The 11,889-nt window shown below is 33.9% G+C and overlaps 2 protein-coding genes across 2 annotated transcripts; one reads left to right on the top strand and one right to left on the bottom strand.

Annotated features, from left to right (window-relative positions):
* The first annotated feature begins 1,155 nt into the window (after positions 1-1,155).
* Positions 1,156-6,224, top strand: LOC111314917 (serine hydroxymethyltransferase, mitochondrial). Its single transcript, XM_022916534.2, has 16 exons — positions 1,156-1,487; positions 1,580-1,618; positions 1,719-1,805; positions 1,972-2,093; positions 2,328-2,404; positions 2,626-2,750; positions 2,953-3,045; positions 3,717-3,809; positions 3,917-4,114; positions 4,279-4,383; positions 4,511-4,576; positions 4,725-4,802; positions 5,028-5,139; positions 5,235-5,345; positions 5,471-5,641; positions 5,964-6,224. The coding sequence occupies exons 1-15, from the start codon at positions 1,398-1,400 to the stop codon at positions 5,617-5,619; spliced, it is 1,545 nt and encodes a 514-aa protein (XP_022772269.2). The 5' UTR covers positions 1,156-1,397; the 3' UTR covers positions 5,620-5,641; positions 5,964-6,224.
* Positions 6,225-9,005: 2,781 nt separating this feature from the next.
* LOC111314916 (uncharacterized) lies at positions 9,006-10,839 on the bottom strand. Its single transcript, XM_022916532.2, has one exon. It carries the CDS (start codon positions 10,628-10,630, stop codon positions 9,266-9,268), a length of 1,365 nt encoding a protein of 454 aa, XP_022772267.2. The 5' UTR covers positions 10,631-10,839; the 3' UTR covers positions 9,006-9,265.
* Between the last annotated feature and the right edge of the window lie 1,050 nt (positions 10,840-11,889).

Raw genomic sequence — 11,889 nt, 5'->3', positions numbered from 1 at the left:
GAGAATTAACAAAAGAAAGGTCATCCCAAAAGTGTCTGCTTGTTACTAGTTGAGGAAGATAATCACATAACTCTTCATGAACGTAGCTTTCGATGTAGGACAACGTGCATAAAACTATGCATTGATGGCAAAAATGGCTGAAGATTCTAAAATTTCGTAGTTTCTAAAAACTTAAGGAAAAGGTTAAATACTCAAATACAAACTAAGTCCTCTCAGCCAGCATTTGTCTCAAGGAAAGTTAAAATATGGGCATTTTACATTGTTTTTCTCAATAAATGAGATCATTTTGATTAATTATTCGAGACTTCTCTAATTTCTGGTATATAATTTTTAGTATAAATTTGCCTTACAACGTATGTACATTCTAAGTCATAAAAATAATTTTAATTTTTTATTAATTTTATATATAAACATTTTTTCACTAATTATTTTTTATCATGGTATCAAATAATAAATAATTTTGACGTACACAGACTTTTAATAAATATAATAAATAGCAGTTATTTATTAATAAAAATGTTTATATTTATATGAAAACAATAAAAGGAAATTAAAATCACTTTTGTAATTTTCACATGAATATAGACATTTCCTGTTATATTAATTTTACAGATAGTCATTTACCTTTTCATTAATTATATTTGGTCATAGTACCAAATAATTAATATTTTTTATTAATTTTCATATATAAATACTGATATTTATTTTATTAATTTTAATTTTTACATATGGACATTTTCTTTTTATTAATAAATAATACTTTTACATATAGACATTTCATTTTTACTAATTATCTTTTGTCATGATATCAAATTATTAATTTTTATTAATATTTTTTATTAATTTTATATATTGTTATTTCTTTTCTAATAATTATATATAATTCGATTTTTAAATATTTCATTCTTTTTATTTTTTTTTAGACCATGCCGAATCCAGTTAAGATTGGGCTAAGCCTGGTAAATTTAAGCTTCTATCCAACCTAATGCCACCTAGAGGGCTAGGAGTGGTTGGTCCCTCTTGACATAATATTGGGCTAGCCCTATTAGTTTGGGCTCCTCTCAAAACTAATTTCCTTCCCTTAATGGGACTAAGCATGGGCCTGGGCTGATCTAGTTTCACCTTTACATTTTTGTAATTCCAAACGACGTCGTTGAGATCGAGTCACCTACCGCGGCCATCTTGAAATGATTGTGTGGCAGTTTCAGCGAGTGACGTTACACCGCAACACCAAACTAACCCCGAGCAAACTTCAATCTGCAGTGGCAGCCTGCACTTCTATAATGCCATATTCATAAGCAACAGTCTTTGTCCTCCACCAACCCCCTCGCAGCCTCAGAGACTTTCCGTTTTTCTTTTTAACAGTCGAAACGCCTCGGAATTTCGAAACGGGAGTAATGGCGGTGGCAATGAGCCTTCGTAGATTCTCTTCTTCCATAAAATCTCCAATCAGACCTCTCTTCAATGGCAGCTCCCTCTATTATATGGTCCAAAATCTAAACATTTTGTTTGTTTCATTGCTTCTTTAGTTAAACTTCGTCTTTTTTTTATAATATTTTCATTTTATTTTCATTTGCAGTCAACAGCTGCAGCAGAGAAAGAGAAAGATCGTGCTAAAGTAAGCCTTGTTATTATTATTATTTTCAATGAAGGTTTAGATCTTTGATCTTGAATTTTGATTTATTTTAATAGCCAAAAAAATGTTTTTGGTTTTGTAGTGGATACATCAGTTGAACGCTCCGCTCGAGGAAATCGATCCTGAAATTGCTGACATTATCGAACTCGAGAAAGCCAGGCAATGGAAGGTATTTAATCAATTCAAATGACAATCCTTTTTCGCATTTCTGATTTTAATTTTATAATCTATTGGGATTTGACCCATTGGAAAAGAATAAAATAGTTTTCCTTTTCTGTAACTTTAGTTAGGTGTTGCCTGATTGAGAGATCATTTTTTTTTTTTTTTTGTGATAGGGACTTGAACTTATACCATCCGAGAATTTTACGTCCTTATCAGTGATGCAAGCAGTAGGCTCCGTCATGACCAATAAGTACAGTGAAGGATATCCTGGTGCTAGATACTATGGAGGAAATGAGTAAGACAATGTACTTTGCTTTCGTATATTGCCCATTTTGTTTCACTGCTAATATCAATTAGAAAATGGATATGAGGTCATTTAAAATTGATTTCAGACTGATTGTAATTTTTCGGGAATCAAATTGGAAAATAAGATGCATTGCTATATATGGTTTATGTGGTTTTACTTTTTAGTACAAATTCTTAGTAGGGTGAGGTGAATGTCTGATTTTGTTAATTCTTATTTGATCAGGTATATCGACATGGCTGAGTCCTTGTGTCAAAAGCGTGCACTAGAGGCTTTTGGGTTGGATCCTGCAAAGTGGGGAGGTGAATGAATCATGCATACCTTTTTTTTTTCTTCATTATGAGCTAAGGTTGATTTTTAAGGACCTGCATGTTGAAATGTTATCAAAATGTCAACATACCTTTCATATTTAGTTGTATATCTGTTTTTACTCTTTATTTTGAGCATGTTAAGGATTTTGGATATGGAATATTTACTTTTTAGACAGCATATAGCCTATCCTCTATCTGTTTCATTATTGCAGTCAATGTGCAATCACTTTCTGGATCTCCTGCTAACTTTCAAGTTTATACTGCATTGTTGAAACCTCATGAAAGAATTATGGCACTAGATCTACCCCATGGTGGACATCTTTCACATGGTTATCAGGTGCTTTGAACTTCCATTAATAATGAGCTGTTCTGCTGAACTTGGTTACATTATGTCTGCTCTTGGTAAACTCTAGTTGTATTTTTTGACCTGCCTTTATTGTGTAAGAAATAGCATATCAAGTAATATTAATCTAAGGCCATTAAACTGCTGCTTATAGTGTTTGAAACTCAAGTTTTCAATTTTTCTTTGCATCACGCAGACTGACACTAAGAAGATATCTGCTGTGTCCATATTCTTTGAGACAATGCCATACAGATTGAATGAGAGTACAGGTTATATCGACTATGATCAGGTAGCTCTTCTATTCTATTCCATATTGGTAGAGATGTCCACTTTTCCTATTTTAAAGTTGTGGATCTTCAAAAACAGAATGCATGCATTTCTGATAATCTACACGAGTAACTGACTCAGTAACTGTATTTTTTAGGATAAGCTAAATTTTTTGTTTATCTAAACATAGCAGAATTCTGCTACAGTACAATCACTATCCCAATATATTCAATAACCTTTGCAATTATTTTCTACAATTTGGCTATCCAAAGATAGGTCAGTAACTGTGTATTGTAAAAAACCAGGGATGCACATTTTGATGTCCGTTTCTTTTACTTTTGACAACCCTTTCAAGATTCATGTCTGGAACATTGTTTGAATATTTGCTACATGCTGTATCTTTTATGCATAATTTAACTTGTAAAGAGATAATTATTTCTTTATAGTTAAATTTTTTTTTCAATTGAATGGTTTTGAAGTTTTCAAGTTATATCAGATTTTCATGTCAGATGTATGGAACTTGCATTGATATCTTAAATCAAATTCTGCAGTGGTGTGGAAGCTAAAGATCTTTTCAGTGTCGAAAGCTTTTTGCATATTTTTTCTTTCATATAAGTTTTTTCTTGGAAATTTTAGTTGAAAGTTGATGGTCTCTTTAAAAGAGTTGATTTAGATGAATAAAAATGTTTTCAGTTGGAGAAAAGTGCTGTGCTTTTCAGACCAAAACTTATAGTTGCTGGTGCCAGTGCTTATGCTCGGCTTTATGACTATGCACGTATCCGCAAGGTAAACACCTTTTTGCTTGAATTGCTGTTAGAAGATTTTGTCGTATATCATTGAAATTTTTTCCTCAACATTGAGAAACTAAGAGACTCTAATTTATTTATGGACAGGTCAGTGACAAGCAGAAAGCAATTCTGTTAGCTGACATGGCACATATTAGTGGGTTGGTTGCTGCAGGTGTTATTCCATCTCCTTTTGAATATGCAGATGTTGTGACAACCACAACACACAAATCACTTCGTGGTCCACGTGGTGCTATGATCTTCTTCAGGAAGGGAGTCAAAGAGATTAACAAACAAGGGAAAGAGGTGAGTGCAAAACATGATCTTAGTCAGTTTTGTTGTGTTTCTCTCTCTCTCTCTCTCTCTCTCTCTCTCTCTCTCTCTCTCTCTCTCTCTCTTTTTTATGAGTGGGATGAATGGAAAATGATGTAAAGAGTGACTTATGCAATTTCCTGAGTTCCATCCTACAGGTTATGTATGATTTGGAAGACAAAATTAATCAAGCTGTCTTTCCTGGACTTCAAGGTGGTCCACATAATCACACCATATCTGGTTTAGCAGTTGCATTGAAGCAGGTATTCTTTAATAAAAAATTTGTGCTTATGCAGTGAAATACATGTGCAAGGCTCATGTCATACAATTTTCTGATATAAGTTAGCCAAGAGTATTTAGGTTTCTTGAGTTTGATATTTGTGATTATAGGTCAGAACACCTGAGTACAAGGCTTATCAAGAGCAAGTTCTCAGTAATTGCTCACAATTTGCTCAGGTATACCGAATTATCCAACTCCTATTGATGCAAGTTCACTACTTGGCTTATGTGAATTCATTTCTTTTACCATTATGAACAACATTATCTTATCCACTCTGGGTGTTTTAATTGTGGTGGTTGCAATTTTATATTTTCTGTTTTATAGAGGTTGCTAGAGAAGGGCTATGAGCTAGTATCTGGTGGAACAGAAAACCATTTAGTCTTGGTCAATTTGAGAAACAAGGTATGAGGTTCTTGGTCCTTTCAAACTGTTTTACATAAAATTCTTTCACCTTTTATATGATAAGGAGAATTCCTACGGAGTAATTGGGCGGTAACTAATTTAATAGGTTAGAAACTTTTCAACCCTTTAACTGTAAATAGATTGTAATGAATTTTTACAATCTAAATTAAACTCTATAGAATCATAAAAGATTAAGTTCCTTGTTTCTGGAATGCTGTTCAACAGGGTATCGATGGTTCAAGAGTTGAGAAGGTATTGGAATCAGTTCATATTGCGGCCAATAAAAACACTGTTCCAGGGGATGTGTCTGCTATGGTTCCTGGTGGCATCAGAATGGGTATGGACCTTCACATCTTTGATCATGAAGCATTTGTTTCTTAAGGTGGCGTTAGGTCCCTCAGATTTTAAATTCTGTGGTTTCTTGTGATTCAGGAACCCCAGCTCTCACATCTAGGGGCTTTGTCGAGGAAGATTTTGAGAAGGTAGCTGACTTCTTTGATGCAGCTGTCAAATTGGCCTTGAAAATCAAGGCTGAGACAGAAGGTATTTTCCTCTGCTTAGTCAGTCACCTATACAGCAATACTTTTATATGTTGTAAAAAGGTGAGAGTGGATTTAGTCACCTAAAATATATGCTCACATATTTCCCTTGAGTTACGATTAATCTAGGAACAAAGTTGAAGGATTTTGTAGCAACCTTGCAGTCAGATGTGAGCACTCAATCTGAAATTGCAAAGCTCCGGCAAGAAGTTGAGGAGTATGCCAAACAATTTCCAACTATTGGTTTTGAGAAAGAAACGATGAAATACAAGGACTGAAGAGGATATCTTTAGATGCAAGGTTTGTCAGCTCTATAGAACTGCCTAAACCAGATGCTGTTCCTATTTATGGCATGTAATCTTTTTAGCCGAAAACTATCTTATTTTATGGCTCTGAGAATTTATTGAAATGCCAAAATATGCTGTTCCGATTGATTTCTGTCGAAATGTCGAGAAATCTGATGTCTACTTCTGTGTTAAAATTCAAAATATGTTTATGCCATTAATCGGATATTGTCGAACACCTGAGTAAGCATGCTGCTATAATTGTGGACACTCCATAAAAGTTAAAGCTTCTGTTTGCTTTTCTTCAGTACTTTTATCGACCCTTACCGGTATTGCAGATGCATTTGTTCAAAACCCCCTGAAGCCCGCCTTAAATTCTTGTTGTCAACTGAAGAGGATGAATTAGAAATAAAGGGATTGGCTTCGTACCGACAATTGAAGGAGCATATTGTTGTTTCATATATGAGATTGAGATGAAATTCATTTTGAAATTGTAAATGTATACTCGGTTTTAAGTGCTTCGTCCTCGTATTAGCATCAAAATCGCTTGACATTGTCCTGTTGGTAACATCCAATAAAATTTTAAATGATCTGCGAAATTCAACAGAGTAAAATATTAAGTAATTTGAGATTATAAACATTGTCATGTGTTGAATTTTTATGTCAACCATAGGCAATTTAGTAATCCCATCATTATTATAAATAAAAAGCTACAAGGGCCAGGGTTACGTAGAAACAAAATTGCACTTAGTTTTTAGAAGAATATATAGCCTTTTTTTTTTTCTTAATTGGGCAAAAAACCAAAGAAAGAAGGAAAGATAGGTTGAAGATTCGATGCTAGGAAATGCGGTTTTTTTGCAGAAATATAAAATAAATTTTGAATTAAAATTAAATTATTAATTAAAAACTTGAATTATTATTTAATTTTATTTCGGGAGTTTATTATATTTAAGCCCTTTATTTTCCTTTTAATCTTGGGGTTGACCAAATTGACACGCGTTATTTTTTATTTTATTGTATGGAAAAAGACTATTTAAGTCCACAGTTCACCACGCCACTATTTGTCTATCATTACTCTTTTCTCAGACAACATGTAGGCAGTAATTAGGAAAACATAACAGTTGATGTACCATAATTTTACAACAAAAATGCTTCAATCGAAACACATCTATTATCCTTCCACCTTTCTCCAATGGCTTCTTTGCCTTCATTTGCTGGCACTGGCACTCTCAAAAACTCGAATCATACTCCAGAAAGCACTCCACCACTTCTCTTTCTACATGTAATATATTCTTCAATATCTTTCCTTAACTCTTCTTTTGCTCTATGCGGTAAAAATCAACTGAATTAACCTATTCCGTGTCTTTCTTAGCTACTGATAGTGGAATATTACTGATTTTGTACATGGGATTTCTTTTTTACTTGCAACTAATTCAATTTTTGCATTGAGGAAAACAACTCAAGTTCTTTGGCAATGAAGAATTGTTGGCTTTTTATTTGAATTTTTTTTTTCATTTTCAGCATAATTTAACAAGAATTGCGTTGTGTTCTTTTCTATTTATTGATGCCAAGCTGGACATACTGATTCTCAGAGTCCAAGCATATCTGATCCAAGAACTCATTCATACATTCTCCCAATCAGATGGAAAGTCAGAACCAGTCAGGTCTCTGGACTTGCAAGAAGCACTGTCAATGATAAAAGATGGTTCAAGGATTGAAACATCTTGCTATGTCCCCCTCTTGCAAGAATGCATTGCCAGGAATTCGTTTTCAGGAGCTCAAAATTTTCATTCTCGTATCATAAAGACAGGAACTCATCAAGATTTATTTGTCATGACATAGCTTGTCAATGTATTTGCCAAATGTGGAGCCATGGAAAATGATACAAAAGAATTTATCAGTTTAATTATGTAGAAAAAATGCTGTTGCCTCCTGGACCACCTTGATGAGAGGCAGGCGTATGGGGCTGAGATGTATGAATTGTTAGATGAATCACTTAAAAAGTTTTTTGCTTGATGAAGATGATGAGGAAAAAACATTTTCTTCCACTGTTCAACATAGCGAAAATTAAGTTGGCTGCTGCATTTGGCCTATTGAACATACCAGATGCTGCACCAATACGAATTCTCAAGAACATTAGCATGTGCAGGGGTTGCCATAATTTTATGAAGGCCATCTCTTCACTGAATGCAAGGGAAATCAATGGGCAGTGTTCATGTGGGAATTATGTTGGTTTACATTGATGAGTAGGGCAGGCTCCCAAGTTCCCATCATTCTTTTTTTCCCACTTTCTATGCTTGAAGTATAAATACATTTCATGTAAATTCTTTTATATGTGATATTCATGAATAATCCAAGTTCTGATAAGTGGTTACTCCACAAGGGCAATGGCTTTGCAAACATCCAAGGCTTTATGCAAGAATTATTAAATCCAAGGTAAGCATGCATCGATAAGTTTCTTCATCTTCAAAAGCCCAAATTTTATCTATAAATTCTGGTTTTTCCATTTTACATTTGTATTCAAAATAAACTTCTGCGCTGTTTTTCAGCTCATTTCCTTGAAATAAATGCAACTCAGTCGTTTCTGCTGAGTTACATCAACTACCAACTAGAACTTAAATGCTCATATGGACCCCTGTCATCATTTCATTCTAGAAGGGGAAAAAGTGTGAAAATTGCAAGAATAGCTGTAAGATATTATAGTGAAGAAAAAGCAAAAAACAGTTTGGATAATCCTGGAAACTTGACTAGAACGTTCAAAGCAATGGACTAGAGTTACAAATATGTGGCACTCAAATACACCAAATCCAGGTCTATAACCATAGAAGCCAGGTCCAAAATATGCATTTTCAGAAATTTCTGAAGATCTCAGAGTAACATGGAAAAAAGTTAAATAAAAATTTTTAAGTTTGTAAAATTTAATTCTAAAAATAATTAAATTAAAAATTGTAAAATTGTAAAATTGTAAAATTGTAAAATTTTGTTACATTGATTATGTAAAATTTTAAAATATATATATTTTTTTAAAATAAATATTTTTAATAAAATTTTTTTACGAAATTTTTACTACTAAATATATACTAATCAAACTTAAATTATAAATATTATTTTTATAATTTTTTTTATATATTATTAGTCTTTACAATAAATGCTATTAATATATTAATGTGAAATTTTTATCATTTTTTTTTTAAATTCATAAATTTCAACTAAAAAACTTCGTTAAGTAATACCAATGGACAACGGTAACCCCAAGATCAGACAATACCCAGCATAAGCAGCAAGCAATTCTCCCCAAAAGACAACATTGGACAAATAAATTTCTAAGAAACAGTAAAATATATTCATTTTACTACTTTCAGCAGGATTTAAGGATCCTGTAAACCGAGAAAAGCTTTGCCCAGTTGCAATAAATTAATCGGCAAATCAACTACTGACAGCCATTGCCAAAATCCACATCATATTCACATTAAACATGTCAAAGGTAACAGCACTATCTAAAATAAATAAAGAAATGAATTTAAAAAGGTTCGATAAGACTTCAAAAATTTCACCAAAACCTATGAAAAACCTTCGTTCTTATTCAAAGTACTATATATTATAATTATAACTTAATAAACAAAACAATAGTATCAAATTGTTAAGGAGCCTTAGCATTCACGGTAGCGTTACCTTCCTGATTTAACGCCGCAACACCACCCGCAGCTGCCGCCATTGGTGCCATCGCCTGATATGGCGCCGCCGTGTAATACACCTGCCTTCCTGCCGCATCATAAGCCACCTGTACATACCCTGGCTCAGGAACTCCACCCTTTGGTTGCATAACTGAGATTCCCTCAGGGTATGCCCCAACTTTTGTGGTGGGCACCGGATTGTAAACCGGCTGCACCCCGTAGTAAGGTTGAGAAGCTGGTCCAGTCAGCTGTTGCAATGTAGGAGGCTGTTGATAAACTCCAGCTACGGGAGCTGGAATCAGGTAAACGGGTTGGTTAGTTCCCGGGGCTGCTGCTGTGGCTGTGGGTACTGGATAAGCAGCGGTAGTTAAATGCCGATCCGGGAAATATGCTGTTGGGATCGGCATTTGCAACGGAACTGATACTGGAGCTGGTGACGTGGACGTTTTATAATAATCTTGAGTGTTGTAAGCTCTAGGATTGCATTCATCAATTTTTCTTTGTAAAATGCCTTGTTCTTGAGTTGTGGCAATATGCATCCTCTGTAATTCCTGGATTTGCCTATGGATCTCAGCCGGAGACACCATCGGATCTGCATTTACGTGCCGGTCCTCCGATCCGCTGTCCGATCCCGCCGTCACATCCTTGGCAACCACCTCATGAACAACCGCCGCCACCGGGGCAGGGACCGAATCCTGCAACTTCACCTTATCTAAACCCAATAGGAGATCGGGATTTGACGCTGGCACCGCCGCAGCTGGAGGCGAAGAACCATTCAGATTTTGAATCTGCTTCGAATTCAACGCGTCAACGAACCATTGCCGGTCCGACTTAGGTTCACTCTCTCCAAATCCCAAAGCCATCAACGGTGGATTCAACGGGAACAAAAATAGCCTCAACCTGGCAGGTTTCGCGGAGGTTCGATGCAACCTATCGTATTCTAACATCATGTGCTCGAGATCTTCATCATTCGTAACTGAAATCAAAGCGTCGAGATCTTCACCGGGGAGTTGGTACTTGACACAAACCTCAGAATCTCCACCGTACAGCGAAGATAACTTAGCCATTATAGCAGAGAACTTGATGTTACGATCAACGGCCAGGATCTTCGTATCTCCACCGACATAAGCGAGCTGGTTATCGTGCGAACGCGGCTGGATTTTGCCCCCATAACTGCACATAAATTTAACCTTATAATTAGCATTTTTATTAGTATTAGTAATATTAGTTGATGGCGGCTCGTCCCATGACTGGTTTTCGCAGTCAATTTCTCGAGAACGAGGCGAAGAATCGCCAGAATCCGGATAAGAAGAGTGGGAGAAGTTTTCCATCAGAGGATTTTGGGGCTTTTTTTTTTTTTCTTCTTCGAGGGGTTAGCCTTTAGGGTTCCATTGGAAAAATAAAAAACGGCGGAGAATTGAGGTTTGGTTATGACTTAAAGAGCGACGTGGGCGCTAGCCGAGGGAGGTGGCGGATTGATTGAGACGGGTGTCATTGGTAACTTAGCGAAAAAAGTTAATGCACAAAGCACAATGTTTTGTTTCTTTCTTTTTAAGCTTACCTTGGATTATTATTATTTTTATCGAAGGACTGACCTTGGAATATTAAATTTGGTAAAGTTAATTGTGTAACTGTTTACAGTGTGATTTATGTTTGGAAAGTAGAGACAGAACCAAATACGTGGGGGGATGAAATCAACTGTGGAAACAGTGCAAAATGCAAAGCTTTTTTTTTTTTTTTTTTGATGATGAACATAATTTATATCTTTTTGGATTATAGAAACTAAAATACTAGGAATATCCTCTGACCTCTATGCAAACCAAAAAAATCATTTGGAGTATTTTGGTACCTGTTGTTACTTCATTTGTTATATGAAGAAAGCAAAACATTTCAAATCAAGAAGTAATCACTTGAAAATTTTGATTTCCTTTTTATTTTAGACTCAATTTTAAAATTAATTTCAAAATCCACCCATTAGAAAAAAAAAATTAAGATAAGAAAGCCACATATTATAAATAGTGGTGATGAAATTTTAATTTTAATCCAACTAATCAATTAAACTAGTTTAATTTGATTAATTAATTAATTTTTGAATTAATTTTAATTAATTATTAAAAATAATTTCATAAGAGTTTTAAGTTTTAATTAATTCGATTCAAAAATTAAATTAATTAAAAGTTTAATAAAAATATAATAAAACTTAAATATAAAACTAAATATACATAAAATAAATTATTTTATTCAAAAAATTATTAGAGTCTTTAAATTAATTCATTGGCAATTGAATATTTTGTTAGATAATTTTATTTAATTTATTTTAAATATAAAAAATTTAAATTTTAAAAATATTTATTATTTAATTAATAAAAAATTAATCAAATTAATTGAATTTAATTTGATTGATTAATTTTTAAAATTATTAAATTATATCCGGTTAACAAAAAATACATAATTTAAAAAAAAAAAAAAAAAACCCGAAACCAATTCTTCGACGGACCCATACTGAAGAGGCTCCTTTGGCGTTTATCAAATTGAAATTTGGCTTTTTTAGAGGAAAACAATATCTTTGATTAGATGATAAATCTGATTT

This window comes from Durio zibethinus, chromosome 20, assembly GCF_047325235.1.
Source record: "Durio zibethinus cultivar Kanyao isolate XHJ-2024 chromosome 20, ASM4732523v1, whole genome shotgun sequence".
In the NCBI taxonomy this organism is placed as follows: domain Eukaryota; kingdom Viridiplantae; phylum Streptophyta; class Magnoliopsida; order Malvales; family Malvaceae; genus Durio; species Durio zibethinus.
The sequence above is the reverse complement of the archived record's forward strand: the minus strand, read 5'-3'. Positions and strand labels throughout refer to the sequence as shown.